At 30.2% G+C, this 19,464-nt stretch overlaps 3 protein-coding genes across 5 annotated transcripts in view; 1 reads left to right on the top strand and 2 right to left on the bottom strand.

Annotated features, from left to right (window-relative positions):
- Nucleotides 1-651: 651 nt before the first annotated feature.
- On the bottom strand, nucleotides 652-4,711 carry LOC106769842 (protein DETOXIFICATION 35). Of its 3 annotated transcripts, none has more exons than XM_022785596.1 (8): nucleotides 4,618-4,711; nucleotides 3,760-4,147; nucleotides 2,432-3,057; nucleotides 2,026-2,082; nucleotides 1,623-1,861; nucleotides 1,413-1,531; nucleotides 1,111-1,197; nucleotides 652-1,000 (listed from the first exon to the last, which is right to left on the bottom strand). In XM_022785596.1, the coding sequence occupies exons 2-8, from the start codon at nucleotides 4,033-4,035 to the stop codon at nucleotides 923-925; spliced, it is 1,482 nt and encodes a 493-aa protein (XP_022641317.1). In that variant the 5' UTR covers nucleotides 4,036-4,147; nucleotides 4,618-4,711; the 3' UTR covers nucleotides 652-922. The 3 variants fall into 3 exon arrangements, with proteins under 3 accessions (XP_022641317.1, XP_022641316.1, XP_014511104.1); XM_022785595.1 differs by lacking the exon at nucleotides 4,618-4,711 and adding an exon at nucleotides 4,249-4,350; XM_014655618.2 differs by lacking the exon at nucleotides 4,618-4,711 and having other exon boundaries at nucleotides 3,760-4,337.
- Nucleotides 4,712-10,012: 5,301 nt separating this feature from the next.
- LOC106771345 (photosynthetic NDH subunit of lumenal location 2, chloroplastic) lies at nucleotides 10,013-10,933 on the top strand. The gene is made up of 2 exons (XM_014657313.2): nucleotides 10,013-10,643; nucleotides 10,730-10,933. Exons 1-2 carry the CDS (start codon nucleotides 10,173-10,175, stop codon nucleotides 10,826-10,828), a joined length of 570 nt encoding a protein of 189 aa, XP_014512799.1. The 5' UTR covers nucleotides 10,013-10,172; the 3' UTR covers nucleotides 10,829-10,933.
- A 120-nt stretch (nucleotides 10,934-11,053) lies between these two features.
- Nucleotides 11,054-19,464, bottom strand: part of LOC106770645 — an 11,097-nt gene continuing 2,686 nt past the window's right edge. The window contains exons 2-4 of the mRNA XM_022784833.1: nucleotides 13,242-13,471; nucleotides 12,278-12,407; nucleotides 11,054-11,414 (exon numbers count right to left, since the gene is read on the bottom strand). Coding sequence (XP_022640554.1) covers nucleotides 11,196-11,414; nucleotides 12,278-12,407; nucleotides 13,242-13,471 — 579 coding nt within the window. The 3' untranslated portion in view covers nucleotides 11,054-11,195. The remainder of the gene's footprint in view (nucleotides 11,415-12,277; nucleotides 12,408-13,241; nucleotides 13,472-19,464) is intronic.

Genomic DNA, 19,464 nt, shown 5'->3' with positions numbered 1-19,464 from the left:
TTTTTGGTTTCTTAAAAAATATTTGTATTGGTTACATAATAAGCAAAGACATATTATCAATGGCGATTATAACAAGGGATGGGAAGGATATTGTTTGATTTTGAGGCTAAATTTAATTAACTTATTTACCTGCATAAAATTAAAAAGTTTTTGATAAAATTTAATTTAATTTTTTTGGTGGTGATTTAAATGTTTACTACACGAAAGTGATATTTTTATGAACATAATTAAAATTCAATTTCAAATGTTTATTTATTATAAATTACTGTTAGCACAATTAATTAATTTAATTGTAACTTAAACATAAATTAATATTACTTAAATTTAATTGTAAATTAAGTATTTTATGTTGGATTAACTGGATTCAAAAAGCTTTGTTATTTGGTTTCAAAATTATAACTACCGGATTTAAAAAATAGAAACACACGATCAGATTTCACACAGGTCAGATTTAACCGTCGGTGTTATATTTTGTTTACCCTCACTTATTGGTGATGATTCCTTTCATACCATAGTCAAAAGTAAGTTCTGATCATATTTTAAGTGACATTTATCGAGACTTTTTGTGATACTAATCTAATTCAGCATCAACTCCTCTCCTGCTATCGAATACGCAACAATATGGAATAAAATAGTGTGCAAAGACAAGAGTAAAATAAAATATTGATGTTTTTATCTTTTTCTCAGAAATGTTCAATAACTAAACCGAAAACTAAATTGGAAAAACAGTATTTTTTTTTCCTCACCATTCTTATCACACACCATAACTAGACTGTGCTCTGCCCCTTATTGAGAGAGAGCAACAATACATTACAAAATGGAGCAATGGATATGTGAGACCATTGATATAATTTCACTAAGAACGCACAAAATAACATGACTTTACTAAGAACAGATAAAAAAACAAAAGAGTTGTGTAAGATTATGCTGAAGCAGCAATTTTATCAACCTCAGTTTGTTGTCCACCCCATATCTGCATGCGAGCATTTGTTTCTTCCACCTACAATTGATAAGAGTTAAACGAATAAAAGGATTTAGCGTTTCAAAATTCATCCATATATGAAAAGTAAAGCAGTATCACTTTTCTGCAGAACTATAAGTGTTGCATACCTCTTTCTTCCAATTGGTTTTGTAAAGTATCAACAGGAGCAGCAAGGTCTGGAGAAGAATTCCACACATCATACCACCCCAAAGTCCCTGAATAGGGAAAAAATATCAGAACGAAATTTTAAGCTGGTATCAGTATAGTCATTTTCATTTTTCACTCAACAGACAGCAACAAGAAATTTTGCTATTTATCTTCTCTAAATTTTGCAGATCTAAATACAGAAAAGTCAACAGTTTGCACTAAATTTATGAATTTTATCAAAGGAGATTTTGATGGAAATGCAATCAGAGTAGTGGTATATCACCTCAACCCCCAAATTTGCTTTATAACCAAGAAGGAACCCCAGTGGAAGCCCAAATAAATAGTAACAACCTATGTTGACGTAGGCCACCAGGGCCTGCCACCCACCTCCAACAGCAACACCTGTAAGAATGATTTCAAAGTTGTAAATAGGGTAAAGGAACTGTCTGTTTCCCTTCATGAAGTAAACAAGGAAAATGGTAGTCAATCATACCTGAAATCACTGGTTGAACACTGTTTAGAACCATTGTGATAGCCAGGAAGAATCCTAGCTTCGAAACGGCCTTTTGCAAAACCGGACTGTTGGTAAAAATAACAGCATAATAGTCTTTAGTCGCCAAAATAACAGCCATGAAAAAGGTTCCCAAGAAAAGTGACTGAAAGATTGTCACGTAGACAGAGTACTTGGCAGTTCTTGGATGTCCGAGTCCAAGTTCATTGGAAATTCTGACACTGAAAATAAGAAAAACACAAACATTAACCACACATATTACATGGCTAACTTGAAAACCCAGCATTTCAAAGTTGCAACCGCTAACAATGTGAAGTTGTCAACATATTTGCCAGAGTAAACAGACAAAAATCAAACTCACAAGACATTAATTTTGGTTGCATACCTGACAGCTGCGTTTATTCCAATGAAGATCATGAGTTCCCACCCATTGATATTCATGCTATAAAACATCATTGAAATAATCAGCAAAAAAGTTATCTTACATTCATTATTTGAATAATCATAAACAAATGTAAAACTTGGGACTGTGAATCGGATGGAGGAATAGGTGCTATGAATTCATAGTGTATACAATTCATCCAACAAAATCACTAAAGAGATATTTAACTCGGTCAATATTCCCTAATTTTAAGTTTGACTCTCCTCCCACTCACGGTACACAATCTGGTGTCAGTAAAAAAATAGTTTTACGAAAATGACCAGATATTTAGGCTTATATTGACTGCATTTTCATGATAGAATTGACTAGTTAGTTTGGTCGTATTATGTGAATGAAAGTATGATCTTACCATATAGAGAGGGAATCAACAGCAATCACTGCATTGTCAAGGTGACCAGCAAGAACTATGACACTCATCATATACCAAACTTCAAGGCAAAGCATTATAGCTGATGCAAGAGAGAGCCTTACAAAGGCCCAAATATCCTTAAAAGCCAACCATGACAATCCCTTCCATCCATCCTTACACCAGACCACGACATAAACAAGTTGAGCGGTTGTAATCACCCAACTCGTGATATCAAATGCCAAAGCTGCACCAGTTAAGCCTAACTCTAACATCTGAATGAAGAGCCAGAGCAACCCAACATGCACAAACAAAGCTCCCAACCCAATCCATGCAATCACGTTAACCTTACTCTGCGCTTGAAGGAACTTCTGCGTTGGAAAATTGAAGGCAAGTGAAAGGAATTGCGGAATTACTTTAATAGCGAAATTTCCAGCAAGATCAGCTATATCTTTTTGCTGACCAAGAAGCTTCAAAACTGGAGCAGCAAAAATGTATAGTGGCAACAGCAAAATGCTGGTCACAGATAAAATCACCCATGAGCGTTGCATATAAACGCCAAGCATATTAACCTGCCCAGCTCCGAAAGCTTGTCCACATAGCGTCTCTGTTGCACTTCCCATCCCAAGCTACAGGGTTTTATACAGTGTCGTTAGATTTTGTTCTTAAAAACCAGCATTCCATTAACAAGTACAATTTCTGCAATATTCTTTGCGGGTCCTCTAAAATGAAGACTCTCAACTACCCTCACGATAAATAAATACTTACGCAACAAATTTTAAAATTGTAATAAAGTAAAACACCAGTACATTTATGCAAATTTCTCGAAGTAATTGCGTAGGATATAAAAATGAAGATAAAATTAATCATAAAAAGTAAAGATACAAGTAAGACGAAGGAAAGATTCAGTTATCGACGGTGAGAACAAAAGATCACCCTTCTACATTCACAACCAGATAAAACCCACAATATTGAAATCAGGAGAAACCTTTGATTTAAATTTTTTATAACTGGAATTTCACTCTAAGATTCCAAATTAACCTCTAATATAAACGTAAACATAATACAAAAGCTCGATTCTAATCAGAGAATTAAGAAACTGAAACTAATTATTATCCTAAAATTAATCATAAAAAAAATTGCGTAGTTTCACCGACACATTTACATTAAACCCTATACCCTAACAAAAGAAAACTGAGAATGAAATAAAAATCTTTTGAAATTTAACAACAATGTCGATACTCGTGAACTGCAAAACAACATGTTGATGTACATAGATCGAAAAGTTACGTAGTTCGGTTACTGAAGAGAAGAGAAGAGAAGGGGCAAACCATGAAACCAAAGGCGAAAGTGCCAATGACGGAGTTGATGAGAGAGATAGCAGAGAGTTCAATGTCGCCGAGGTGTCCGACAAAGATGCTGGTGATAGAGTTTGTACCGTATTGGCACCATATGTTGAAAACAATAGGCAGCGCAATGAGCCACATCCTCTTGCTTTCGATCCAGAACACCTCGCTAACCTTCTTGAACCCCCTCGCCGCCACGTAGTCGCCATCCTCCGCCACCAGCGCCGCCCCTTCGCCGTTCACGAGCAGGGGAGCATCCATCGCAATTACCAAACACGTCTACACCTCCTATTCAACGTCAAACTCCGCACAGAACGAGAAGTTCTCAGTTGCATACGTGCCCCGCTCTCAGACTCGTGAACTAACTTTAATCCTGCATGCAGAACTAACCAGGAATTGTTAGATAAGCATGCGACGCGTCTATTATCACCAATGCAACTTCGGTTTTGCTCGCTCTTAACTATACAACCCTACCAATGTTTATGCACCTATTTTTTCTTAGAGTTGGCTCACGAGAGGGACTGTGTTAATTGGACAGTGACCTGCGAACAAGAATTCATTTCCTGCATTTATCGTACAACCACATGTGAAGTTGTTCTAGATATTCTCTCAGATTTTTACTCTAGTAAAATATCGCATTATCCTCGGAGTAACTCTCGGTGAAAGTTGAGAATCTCGAGTTAATTTTCCAACCATTCTTTTACAATTTCATACAGCTTCTGTCTATAGATTGTTAAATTCCTCTGATTTCTAATATAAAAAATAAAAACATATCGCACGGGATGATATTGGTTTGGCACAAAAAGAGTCTCCATATTAAAAACAAAAATGAAGTAAACTTGCCTGAGTTATCATCGCTTTCTCATCTTCTTTCTAACATACTCTTTGGTACGCCGTGTTTGTTAGAGTTTATGTAAAATTTGTAACAGAAAAATGTCAAGAGACGTAATTGAAAACGAAATGTGTAAATTTCCGTTGTATTATTGTTTGTCGACCTTCTTCACCGAATCATTTCTGCTGTCAATTTGAAAAAAAAAATAGAATTTTAATCTTTACCTTTTCCAAAATTCTAGCTTTGGACTTGAAAGTTGAACGATTTTTTTTAGAAGTGTAATTAAAGCTATAAAGAAAAATTAACGTAGTAGGTCTGAAATTTTGTTCTTGTTTTCTTTGTCTTGATCACATTTTAAGTGTATATTTGGCTAAGCGTCTTTTAACGTGAGCATGGGTCACGTGTAGATGGTGTGGTGAAGTAAAAACCAAGGAAATAATAGTGTGGTTTGGCAGGAGGATGTGTGTATGATGTGCCACGTTTCATTGTAAAGTAACGCTGTCGTGTACTGTTCTGGGCCGGATAAGGGAAGCAGTTAATGGAAGGCCGAAAAGGTTTGTCGATTCATGTTCAGTATAATGCTAGATAAATATTCAAGCTCCTTTTTATGAATATGTCACCGCCTTCTTAATTTTCATCTGTAAAATGAAAAGAAAAAGAAAATGTCGCATTCAGAAGTCTATTTTTCTTTTAATTTACATAAAAAAATATTAGGTTTAATGTCTCAACAAATTTGTATTTTTTCATAATCTCAAATAATTTTTATTTTCAGCTTTTCAATTAAGTTTTTATTTTTTTAAAATTGAATCAAATAAGACCTTTTTAACACATTGAGATGACATCGTTAAGAAAGATATCTTGACCGTGTAATTTTTTTTATTACGTGGCATTGAAAATGTGACTGAATTATATTTTTTTAATTTTTGAATTAAAAAATACAATTTAGTCATGTTTTTAATACCACGTAATAAAAAACTACACTGTCAAGATATCTTTTTTAACAGAGTCATTTTAATTTGACGAAAAAACCCTATTTAATTCATTTTTACAAAAATATGAACTTAATTGAAACGAAAAAAAACCTATTTGAAATTTTTGAAAAAAAAATTATTGAGACATTAAACCAAAATATTATTATATTTATTCTTCGATTAACTTATCGACCTTTAAAAGTACTATGTTTTCAATTTTGGTAATGTTTTTAAAATTAAAATTATGAAAACTAAATAGATATTTTCTTTTCGTTGCACTGAGTCTTGAGCTCGGTTTGTAATTGTATGACGCACAAGTTATTGAGTTGCAAACAGTTTGGCATAACAAACTTTACGAAATACCGCATCAGAGGGGCGAGTCAACGCTATCCGTCAAACTTGAAAGTTTAAGATTTTATTTTTTTAAATATTTTTTAATTTTTTAATTACGTTGTAATTGATATTTATTGACTTTTCGCAGATAATTAAAGTACGAGTAAGATACACGATTTCGAGTAATTAACTGAGGTTAACAAAAATATCTAACAATACATAAGAATATATAAGGCGCCATTTGGCAAAATGATCCACTGGTTCGTATCAACAATTTCTAAAAATAAGTTTTCTTTTATTGATTTTAAATAAGTTGAAAAAACATTGATTAACTTTTAAATACTTCTTAAAATTATATGAATTTTTAAAAATTAAAAACTATAAATTGATGTCTAATATTTTATATAATTGTAATTTAATCCTTGACTAATTTTTATTATTTGCAAATTAATTGAAAAGTTATGACTTAAGTTAAGTTAGATTGGATTTAATTCGATATTGTCTAAGATAGGTTTGACTTTGGTTAGTTTTGTATCATTCTAAATTAATATTGTTTGATTAAAACTTAAATTAACATGAATATAATTCAATTCAACATGATGATATAGACTTAATTCAACTAAACATAGTATATCAAATATTTTTATGAAATATATGTATAACTCAATTAGACTTATGTAAGACTCGACTTCATCAACATAAATTTAATTTGATTTAGCAATCTAAATTCAATACAAATCCAATCAACTTATTTCAACATAAGTTATTTCGACTTAACTCGATATAAATACAATTAAAATTAACTTGTGTTTGGTCTAATTCAAGTTAAATATAATTCCACCTAACACGAATTTGATTTAACATAATATCAGTTTATTTAAAATAATGTTATCCTAACTTAATTTTACACAAATTTGACTCAACTTTGTTTATATCTATTAAATATATTATCTTTATTTTTTAATTTATTATTAATTCTTATTTGTATCTTAGATTTAACTCATATTTTTTATATTATAAATAGAAGATTTGTATATTAAACGCAAGAAAAATTAATCTAAATATAATTTTCAATGTATTGGACAATGTCAAATTTAAATTTGTATTGAATAAATGGTTTCATGCAACTTTATTTTTCTAAATAATATTTTTCATTTTAATTTTTAAACAATTTTTTTAATTTAAAATATAACTCATAAGTTGGACTGAGCTATAAATTTTTTTAATATTAGATTTTAAATTAAAAAAATTGTATAAAGCCTAAATCTGTACAAAGTTATTTTTGTTCTCGAACACCCTGCAAAAGGGGCTTAATTCAAATATAAATTGCACCAGAAATAAATGCTAATAATTATTTGTCAAAGGTCCAATTACTGTTACAACTTGAAATTGGTTTTTATCTTAATTCAAATATAAGGATTTATTTGATTTGAAATGTAAAATCAGCCATCAATGTCATTTATATAGAACGGGTGAAATCAGGTGAACCCTGTTAAAATCATGAAATCATATATAGCTCTGACAATTAACTGTGCTGCTCTTCTGCCCCACCTACACATATGACTCAATTTATAGCAAAGTTTGGATTGAAATTTCATGCCACGCCCATATATATATATATATATATATATATATATATTTCTGTCCTATTATACTCACCTGCAAGTGAATGTTAACGTCAATTACCCTGAAAAAACGTGGCTTAAATTAAAACATTTAGTTGCACCAGCAACATTGCAACTAGTGTAAAAGTATGGTAATCTTCCACAAGAAGACATGAAAAAATAGTCTCAATGTTTATTTTCAATGCATTTTTCAACCATTTTCTAAAACCACTGACCTTCTTGATATACAAGCTTCCAGATCAAAAAATGCTTCTGCAAACCTCAGAACAATTTGCCTCTGCTACTGCAGAAGTATGTTTCACGAAAAGGTTCAGGGTGGCCATGCTATTTACCAAATTCACAGGTAAATAAAGCAAATACTGAAAACTCGTTTTTGGCCACAGATAATAAATAAGGTAAAAAATTAATATGTTGCATGTTTTCAATAAGATAACATGCAAGGATTAGCAGTGTTAAAAGCATTGGTTTTGAAGGCTCATATAAATCAGACACATTTATAGGTCTCTGTCATAAGCAAAGCTTTCAACTAACAGCACATTTTTTTCTTCCTGATCTGCTTTTAGGTTTTGAGACTTAAAAGATTACAAGGGAAATTATAAGTGAGATGAAACATCAGATATTTTTTATTGCATTGAGGAGTAGGACCCTTGGAAGATGTTAAAATTCAAAGAAGAAAAAGTGAAGGGATTAGGTATGTCCAATTCTCTTTGTTACCAACTTCTTGCTAAAGGTCCACATCGAGCAGCATTACAAATAGAAAGGGTTGTTTATAATATAAAGTACAAATGTTTTCTCCTTCCAGAGCTATGGAGCCGTGCACTGAAAACATAGCGAACTATTCTTTCGCCTTTTACTAAAGAATACCGTGTTTTCATTGCATAAAACGGCATACATTAATTTTTGGAAGAGATTCCTAATGGAAATCTCTGCTATCTAGTTTAGAAGTATTGGTTCTTTAGATTGGTCGAATAAGTGAGAATGTGGATTCAACACGAATGTTTTTAAAAATTTGTTTTCTATTTATATTATTTAATTTAATTTAAAATTTTAATATATTTTATATTTGAATAACTATTAAAATATAATTTATATTATTATAGTATTAATATAAAAAAATTAAAATAAAAAAATAATAATTAAGAAATCTAAAAATTTCAAAATTCTATTTTATTGATGTAATATAATTTAATATATTTATATATATTAAATCAGATTTTATATAATCATTTTTATTTTTATTACTTTTATTTTAATTATTATAATTTTAATTTTTGTAATATAATTATTATAATAATATAAATTATGTTTTAATAATTATTAAAATATTAAATAATATTATATTTTTAAATTAAGTTAAATAGTTATTAAAATATAAATAAAAGGCAGTTTGTTTTAAAAAAAATTAGAGGATGTAGAATTAAAGAAATGTAAGATTACTTAATAGAAAAAATAAACGATATATCTACTATAGTTAAAAAGAAAGTTTTGAAAAAGTTAGAATTGTAAAATGAGATGTTTGAGGTGGAGAATGAAACACTTTCATGAAGTTGTGATTTAAACCCAAAGGCTAAAATTAAAATTTTAAGATTACATACTTTAAAGTGTTAACTAAATTTTAAATAAGAATGTTTAAAATTTAATTTGAAAAAAATCAATATATGTATGTTTCAATAATAAGTTTCTATCTAGTATAAAAAGAAAAAGTTTTACATTTTTTTTTTCTATTTTAAGAAAAGTTGAATAATATTTTTGTAAGTTATGTATTACACGTTTACTACTACACCTGAACTCAACCCAACCGATTAATTTTATTTGGTGCACAGAAGTTGTGAACAGTTTTATGATGCATAGAAATTGTGAATTGAAGAGGTAGAAAAAACAAAAAATGAAAAGTAAAATAATAAAGGATGAAAGTTGAAGCCCTAAAAAGAAAGACAATTAAGAAGTGATTAAAGATATATATATATATATATATATATAAATAAAGAAGGAACATTAATGTAAATGCATGTAAAAAGAGGAGTTACACAAGGACAAACTGTTTATGTAACATTCCACTAATTATTGAAGCACTAAAAAGAAAAAAAAATGTCCACATCCTCTCACGACCTGAAGACATAAGAAAAAAAAACATGACCGAGTCCATAGAAAGAAAAGAAAATTTTACTTTTATTGATTTTAGTTAAAATGAATTTCAAAATGGTTGATTTTTGTTTGAATACTTTTATATGAAAAAAATTGTAAATATCATAATTTTAAAATAATAAATTAAGTTATATATATATATATATAATTTAATTAATAAAAGTATGAATATTTTTAGAAAAAAAATAAAGTTAGCAAGTGAAAAAAAATATTACTCATTTTAATTTTAAATAAAACCAACAAACTCATCTTAACAAAACTTGAATTAAGATAACGTTGGTTTAGAAGATAAGAGAAATTAAGAAAAATGAAACCTGTTCCAAATATGAAGAAGATAAATATTCCACATGGGCATCATGCACATCAAATCATCAAGCTGTTAGGGCGGTCAGAAGGGTCAGCCTACCCCCTGCCCGAAGCCTCAGATTCACTCAAACCTCACTCCCTCAAACACCACCTACGTCCCCAAACCACGTTATCCAAACACAAACCATGTCCAGCTTCACTCACGCCACCACACTCCTCCACGCCCACCTCAAAACCCACCACAAAAAGTCTTCTTCCACCGCCGCCACCTCCACCACTCTCCCCCACACCGGCCCCAACAGAAGGAACCTCATCTCCACATTCCTCGTCACTTCCACAGCTGTGGTAGCAGTGCATGGCAGCACCCAACAAGCCCTGGCCCAGAACTGGGGCACCCGCTCCTTCATCTGGGAGCACTTCTTCGGGCCCGGTCTTTCCCCGGAAGACGCGGTGGCCCGTATAAAGCAGACCGCTGAAGGGCTCCACGACATGAGGGAGCCTCTGGAGACTCTGTCTTGGAGGTATATCATGTTCTACATTCGCATCAAACAGGCCTACCTTGACGAGGATTTGAGAACTGCTTTCTCCACCTTGCCTCAGAATCGTCGCAAGGACTATGTCAGAACTGCTAATGAGTTGATCGACAACTTTGAAGAGGTACACTCTTACTGCTACTGTCTCTGTCACTGCTAATCAGTTGAAGGACTGTCACTTTTAATGTTTTTGTTTTTCATTTTGTTCAGTTTGATCGGTATATTCGGACGCCAAAGGTCTATGAATCGTACCTATACTACGAGAAGACATTGAAGTCAATAGATGAACTTGTGGCCATACTAACATAGCACAAGGAGGAAGCTGCAGGGTATATAAGTATTCGGAATTCTAATTTTTGTGGTATAAAACCTCTTGTTACTCATTTTTTCTTCTTTTTTAATATATATATCAGTATTTGGAATTCTAATTTATGTACATGTTTCCTTAGAATGTGCAACTTCCAAGTATTTCAAATTTAACACAAAGGCTCTATGTAATCATGCTCTGCTATTACTCATCGATTACACCCAGAAACCACAATTCAACAACATTTTTCACACTTCGATACCAAACCACAAATGCACACTAGAAAAATGTTCATGAAGACAATTTTTGTTTTCTTTCCTCAAACTAAGTTATATAAAGAAAAAGGGCATAGAACAGTTGGAACACACCTTAGTTTCGAGAGATTGCAACAACTGATAGGATGATTAGTATTGTGAAGAGAGCAACAGCAATGTAAGAGCCAATGAGAGAACCCGAAATGCGTTCACAGAAGTTGTTGAATTGTTGGCAGATTGCAAACCAATTGGCACCTGTGTTTCCATTGTGTGCTATGCACACTATCGATGTTGCTGCAGAGGCTGCGGCTGTGATCAGACCCAGCATTACCTTCTTACAACATTAACCACAACTTCATCAACAATGTTAAAAATAAAAACTAAGGAATTAACATCATTAAAAACGAAGTAGCTTAAATTATTGACCACTGTGTGGTTAAATTACTGCTTTGTTTCAGACATTATTTCTCACTGAGTGGAAAAATGATGACACTAGTTTGTACATTAAGTCTTTTTCTTACAGTCACGTGATACAAAAATATTACTTTTGGCAATTAACCACCGTTAAATAAATATATCAGATAATATTGAGACAGCATCAGCACATTACAACACAATAAAAACAGTTTTGAGTTTAGTATTTAATTTGTGGTCGCCGTTCATTAGTGGTCGCGCTCCATTCGTAGAGTTCTCATTTGTGGTCGCACTCCAGTCGCCGCCGTCGTTTTACCATCGTATCGCCGTGTGGTCGCATCGCACAGTTCGTGTCTCGCCTGGTGGCGAGTGATGCTTTTTATTTTAAACATTGCTTGAGCCTGAGCCATCTTTGTTTAAAAAGCTCTTTTAAAACTTGTCAATTCTCCTATGTCTCTATTTAAAAAGTTTTTTTAATGGTTACAGACTTGTCAGTTCTTTTAAATTACACAGAGACTTGCTAAGATCATAATTTGAATTGTCTTAATGGTTGTAATTCTAGAATATAAAATTCAGACTTCATTAAAATATCTGTCAAATGAATCCCATAATTTCATAAAAACAATAAGTATGCATGACATAATGTTTTCCTTATTCCTTTTAAAGTGTCTGGGACAACCTACGATATTCCTTCCTACAACATTGATAGTGTAACAAAATCTTCTTCGACATCCTGAAACGAGAAGATACATCGATAAATAAAGACAACATGCCATTATATACCTTGGGAGAAGAGGTCCCACAGCTCAATCCTCTGTTTGCTCGTTTCCCAAGATTAATCTGAACTGAGATACTAGCTTGTGACAGATCTAAACCGGCACTTTGTAATGCCTGAGTTAGATTGTTCAATAACCTGCTTTTCAAATGGTTTAAAACTTGGGTGTTATTAAAAGATGACAAAAGACTTTAATTCTAAACGCTTGAAGAAGCATCTAGAGGGTCCAAAATAGTATTACTGAAACTTAACAGGAGTAACGATAATAGAAATTTAGAATGAATGACTTCAGCTGGTACTCATACTCAAGACCATTATAAATCTTTACAAAACTGCAAGAAACATTAACTTTTACAGATGCCAATTTATTGTAGTTCTTAACCTGAATAACTGTTGTTTTCAGAATGTCACACACGTTCATAATTTAAAGACAAGCTAGGGGAAAAGGGAGTAATGTGAGCAATAGCTGTCCAACCTTTTGACGATCCCTACAATGAACATATACATAATACAGTGACCAAGCAACCAAGTTCAGCACTCGTCAAAATGGGGGAAAAAACGCAAATTGACAAATTACTTTGGGGTCATTAATGGTCATGGAACGTTCCCTTTTCCCTTTTCTTTCATAAAAGTAAAGACCCATCTATTTGGCTAGTCCCCTCAGTCATGATAAAGAAAGCCACAGCTCAGATTTTCTCCTCCATGATCATGCATAAGTAAAATAGAGAATAAAATCTAACAAGTTGGGCACGTGAAATCAACATACATGTAGCCTTGCAATTGTCAAATATGACAACACTGTCTAGGTCTTTGCAAAAATGTAATACGGACAAGACTTAGATCATAACTCAAACAATGAAGGACTTTTAAAACCTTAACAATAAGAAAATTCTTCTAAAAATCTGTGTATCAAACATCTTTATCAACAAAACCATACAATTTTACAGAAATAAATTTTAAGCAATTACCCACCCTTGGGAGTATACACTTGAGATGCTAATTGTCCCTCCTTCAACCGTGAGTTCATCCTGCTGATTCTGTGGTTCACTAGTTGTTGGGCATTCAGTTGANTGTGCATCAGAGACACCATCACTTCTGACAGGAACGGACATGTTTGAATGCATAGGCAAGGGAAGAGGTATTCCCTTGCTCACTGCTGTCTTGTTCACAATATCCCTGCTCTCATCAGGATCTATCGTGTTCTGTATAAAAATTTATTTAATAGTAATTTATTTAAATGGAACTCACTAATATAATTAAAGTTAGTTTAAAAAAAATTTCATAAAAATTTACTAAAAATGTCAGTTTTAATAAAAATAACATCATAAGATTTATACAATAAACAAATTTGTTTCAATTCGAAGAAAGACCACATTACTCTATTTTCACAAAAAATCGAAATTAAATTAAATTAAAGAACAAATATAAAAATTGAATTGAAACTATATGACAGCGACAATGTCTCGTGGCAACTTTGAATTAATAAGTGATTTTTTTTAAAAACATTGAAAATTCAAAAATAAAAATAAAAAATTCAAAAACTTACAAATTGACATATTTAACACTGTTTTTACCGTACTAATAAAAAAAATCTAATTACATCAATTTATCATAAATCGAGATCTAATTATGTTAATTTTTTCACAAATCAAAATCAAATTGAAGGACCAAGACATTTATGGACTGCAAAAGGGACAAAATACTGAACCTATTTTCTTGAAAGGGAAAATAAATAGTCCTAAGGTTTATTATTCCTAAATGGTTTAAACTCTTGTTTGATCTTCAAGTTTGTTAGAAATTTCAAATGGATTTTCGTATTTGAAATAGTCTCAATTGAGTTAATTTTATCCTCTATTAAGTTGTGATTGACAAAGTTAGAAGGAGGATTGGTGCACAAATATTATGTTGATGTGTATTGTTTCATTACGTGGATTATGTTATTTAAATAAAGAGTGTTTGACCAGTCATCTAATTTTTAATATAAAGAAAATTATGGATTTCATTTGCGAATTAAGGATTTTATTTTGGTTTATTTTGGTCTGTGTAAGAAGATGAAGACAATTTGCAACCTCAGAGAAGACGAAGACAATATGTTGCAGTGCAAGAGTTCGAACTGAATCGAAAGTGCTCCTGATTTGGATGTGTTTTCGGATGTTGTTTTCTTGGTTGGTTGATTTGAGGCTGAAAGAGTGTAGTGTGAGTTGTTTGATGAAGATTGAGACGCTGCGAATGTATGCTTCAGATGAGAATGAGCGGTTTCTTGCGTTGTGAAGACTTGCTTTGGACAATTTTTACTTTGTTGTGGCTTGTACTAGTGTTTTGCTTCTATGTGATGTGAGGAAGCCTTTGGTGTTTTCATTGCATAAAACGGCATACATTAATTTTTGGAAGAGAATTCCATTGGAAATCTCTGCAATTTAGTTTTTAAGTATTGGTTCTATTTTAGTACTATATTGTAACATGTAAATAACGTATGTAAGGTTTGAAGGACTAATCAGCAAGCCTTTGATAATTTCCAAGAATTGCAAGAGATGTATTTACTTCTGAATAGGTAATCGTCATCCTTATCAGTGTTATGTTTTCTTAAACAGTAACTGATGATGATTCAGTTTGGAAATTAAATTGTAGAGTACCTTTTATTATAGTATGTAATATTTAAGTTTCAATTATAAATAATAGAATAAAGTGATATTTTAAAGAATTATCTATTCTCATAAGTTGAAATCTCCACTAAGTTTGCTGTAAGAGGAAGACTAGGAAGATTTGAGAAAATATTTAGATTGAAAGAATTTGTAAATGTGAGAATCTGGATTCAAACATATAGTTGAGAAGATAGAATTTTGGACTCACAAGATCATAGGCTTGCAGATATAAGAATATTGTTTTGGAGAGATCAAAATACTCAATGTATACCTCTTTAGTTCATGATAAATAATGAATATTGTCACACTATTTCAACATCTGAACAAAAACACTAAAAAAATGGAGAACCTTGCTTTATAAAGTTATTAAATAGGTTTCAAAAGCCTTGAGAACCTATTTTGGCAGTGTCAAAAACATTGATTCTGGAAAAGTAAAGTTTTAACATAGGCTAAATTTCTTGTTCCTTATCTAATCTTTAGCTGAGACAAGGGAACTGAGAGAGATAGTGAGATGGTAAGATAGTGAAATAGTGAACTATTTCTATTTTCCTGATCTAAGAGAAGGTCCACACCGAACATCACAGTGAATATAATGAATTATATGTACTATAAAATACAAAGTTTCTGCATTATGAAGTCACGGAGCCATGTAGTGAATGCAAAGCGAACTATTCTTTCGCCTTTTACTAAAGAATACCGTGTGTTCTCTACTTAAAATGGCATACGATAATTTTTTTAAGAGGGCCTGCACTGTAGGCCCTGCAACTAGTTCAAAACTTTATTAAATAACAACATAATGTGCCCTGCAACTAGTTCAAAACTTTATTAAATAACAATATAATTATATTTACTAAAAGGAAAATAGGAAAATGAATATTAATATGCAATTGAACAGATATTATTATTCCCTATTTTTTATTTGTATATTTAAAATATCTTGCTAAGAAATTCTTCCATGCTAATTTTAATAACTGTTAATTTTCCCGATTTATTAAGCATATACGAAAATTAATTAAGTATATGTTCAATTATATAAATCATTGATAAATTTTAAAAAAATATACGGACTATTTATCGTTAAAAAATTATTTGAAGTATATCGTTAAATAATTAGTAAAAGTATAACTTTATAAAAATAGTTTGAACATTTTATTTTTCAACATGTTAATTTCAAGAGGGTGAACTTGTTAAGCAGATTTTTAAATAGTTAATCAGAGTAGTTTAATAGGAATTAACATTGACATGTTTGAATAAAATAGAAATTTGATGAAGAGAAAAGTGGATGTTACTAAAATGAGGTTTGGGGTGACCAAGTACAAGTGATGGAACCTTGAAACAAGTTGATATTAATTATTTATGGTTTTGTGGGTTTTAACTTATTTGCTTTATTGACCATAAAAAAACCCTTTTTTTTTTTGGCCAAACAAAGTCCTTGAAAAGTGGCATATTTAACATGGCTTCTTAACAACCATAAGTTTAATCAATTTTAAATTAGACCATAATCAATCTCTCCAGAGGGCCAAACTAAGGATATGCAAAATTATTTTGTTTTCTTCTCCTCATTTTAGGGTTAATTACTTTTAACTTTGAAAATTGATAATTCAATATATAAGAGTTTTTTCCCTCAATAGAATATCATTAACTTATCTGAATACATTCAAATTTACCTAAAAAGAAGTGTTATAATAAACTTCGGTAATCTTCTTCTAATTGAAGATTGGAACATGCGTAATTTTTCATCTTTTATATAAATAGTGGAGAAAGTCATTCTTTAGATCATCTCAAACGAAAATAGTCAAAAGAATACAATTTTATTTTCTTGAGTGATATAGAAATGAATATTAACGATGACAGTACAAAAGTCAATTATTATCGATTTTTTAAGTCATTATAACTTAACCCATTAATTTCTTAACTTTAATTATAAAATACTTATATACTACCGTATATCTAAGTTCCTAAAGTAAACTGTTATAGAAATTTATTTAATTAATGTTATAAATTATAATATCGTGCATAAGCATATCACATTCATAAATTAGTACATAAATAATTTTTTTGAGGAGAGGTAAAATAAGTTATAATTTTTATTTTATATCTTGATATGTGTTGAGTATTTAAGTGTGAATTCAAGTTTCACATTAAATAAAAATAAAAAATAAAATATTATATGAAATTATTTTAAAGTTTTGAATAGAGAATGATATTAACTTTTTATATAATAATAAAATGTTATCGATGTTAATGTAATGAACGAATAAATTCTCTTTTTCGATCCACCAAACATTAGTATTAGAGGCAATGATGTGTATAATCATGACTTTCTATTAAAAGGTTAAAAGGTTAGATTTGACAATAATGGGTGACAGTACAATGCAAAAACGATTAGGTAAACTTGAAATTCGGAGTATTGAACTTAGGAAAGGAATGATGGATGATAAAGATATAGGTATACTATTTATCGTAAAATTGTTTTAATTAATTAAATATTTCAAATTTAATTCTTACACACGTAACTTATTAAATATCTAGGAAAAAAAAGTTGCGTCTACAACAATATTATAAAATTCGAATACGATTATTTTTAATTACAGTAAAAAAAGATGAAATATATTAGGGTGGATAAAGGGGCGCGTGAATTGCCCATTGCCACGTGGCACCTTTAATGGGAAGGTGAAGCTGTACTTCTTCTTATGCCTTTAGGTAACCAATTTCATAAATTATTGCCTTTACGTGGAACATATGTTCTTTTAATTTTTGTCAGTTTGGTATGATACAAAGGATAGAATAAAGTTATACTATAACGAAGTCTTGGAGTTTCATTTTTTCTGTTAGTTTATTTCTTCTTTCATTTTTAACAGTTAATAAGATGTGCCTAACTCGATTCTAGATAATCTTAAAAAATTATAAAAGATTTTGCTTTTCTTATATAAAATGTGTAGATCGAGGAATTTGATTTGATGGAATAAGGTGATATCAACTAAAGTTTTGGTTTTTTTGAGGTTGTTTTATGGTTGATTATCTATTGATTTGGAGGTTAAAAAAAAAAGAGTGATTTTATGTTTTTTGTGTGTGATAATAATGTTAATTTTTTTTTATTATTTTATGGTTATTATAATGGGTGAAGGAAGTCTTTTTGTTTTTTTTTCTTTAGATATAACTGTTTAATTTATGAAGTCTTTTTGGTTTTTTTTGTTTAAAGTAATTAAAATGATTGTTATTACTTTAGTTGTTTGAATGATTTGAAAATGAAAAATCATAGTATATTTGAGAATCCAATTACGTTTTATTATACTATTTTTTTTAAATTAAAATGTTATTGTGTATGACTGAAAATAAATCTAATAAACATATGAATAATATTATCTCTATAGTTTTTTTGTATTGAAAATTTTCAATATTCAAATTAGGGAGAATATAGTGGTTTCATTTATGAATATAATATGACAAGTTTCATCCGTCAATTGATTTAAGGTGAATATTGATGGTATAACTAGAGATTGTCATAGTTTTGTTTCATGTGCTTATATTTTTAGAGGAAGTTGTAGAGAATATGTGGATAATTTTTGAGTTTTTTAGGAGTACAAACTTTTATTTATACTAAGCTATGGGGCCATTTATGTGTTGGAGTATGCTTAAAGAGAAGGCTTTTAGAGGCTTGGTTGGAAAATGATTTTTCTTTAGTTTATCATGATTTTTTAAATGAATGAATAGTTCCTTGGAGTCTTAAAAGGAGATGTCATTGATGCTTGCATTTTTGTAAGCGTATAAAGTTCAAAGTTTCTCATATTTTTGGTAAAGAAAATCATTTGGTGGATAAGTTAGTTAATTTAACTTTGATTCATACATAACCATATAAGTTGTTTAATGTCATATCTCCCTATATTTATTTAATTTTTTTTATAATAGATATAATTTATCTATATTTTCTTAATTGTAACTTTTATGATGAATTTAGTGTGATTCTCTTTGTATTAGTTTATTTTACTTTCTTTTAATACATTTTCATATGATGGTAAATGATTGGACTTTGAAATATTAACATAACTATAATATTGTTTAACATAGCCTTCTTTGTGAAACTCGCTCTACCATTATAACATCAAATAAAATTACACAGTTGTAAAATTAATTATTATTAATATAATGAAATCAATACGTTTTTAGCTGGATAAAATGTAAATAGTTTTGTTTAAACATTTTTTTTTCTTTCCGATGAAGCTATTTTTTTTTATTCATGATCAAACATGATGGGATATTCATGCATAGTGTTGTTACTAAGTAAGGAAGAGACAAATTCATTTTTAATCTCAGAAAGTATCTCATTCAATTAATATATATTACTTAAATAATGAAGTACGTTTCCAGCTGAATAAAATAAGTTATTTCGTGAGAGAATCACGATTAAACAATGTCTAATTGTGTTATTGATGTATAATGCATGTGATTTTATATATGATTAATAAATTATATGCATAATAACTTTTATACAATAACATGTATATATATATATATATATATATATATATATATATATATATATATATATATAT

Source organism: Vigna radiata, chromosome 8 (assembly GCF_000741045.1).
Source record: "Vigna radiata var. radiata cultivar VC1973A chromosome 8, Vradiata_ver6, whole genome shotgun sequence".
Lineage (NCBI taxonomy): Eukaryota > Viridiplantae > Streptophyta > Magnoliopsida > Fabales > Fabaceae > Vigna > Vigna radiata.
This window is presented reverse-complemented; position numbering and strand designations above follow the sequence as displayed.

Bases quoted from the DNA above. Each gene is read 5' to 3' on its own strand.
- LOC106769842 (XM_022785596.1), bottom strand. From the start codon at position 4,035: ATGGATGCTCCCCTGCTCGTGAACGGCGAAGGGGCGGCGCTGGTGGCG. The intron at 1,532-1,622 runs GTATGATTGACT...TCATTCTTACAG, and splicing joins TGTTCAACCAGTGATTTCAG to GTGTTGCTGTTGGAGGTGGG. The intron at 1,001-1,110 runs GTATGCAACACT...TATCAATTGTAG, and splicing joins AAACCAATTGGAAGAAAGAG to GTGGAAGAAACAAATGCTCG.
- LOC106771345 (XM_014657313.2), top strand. From the start codon at position 10,173: ATGTCCAGCTTCACTCACGCCACCACACTCCTCCACGCCCACCTCAAA. The intron at 10,644-10,729 runs GTACACTCTTAC...CATTTTGTTCAG, and splicing joins TGATCGACAACTTTGAAGAG to TTTGATCGGTATATTCGGAC.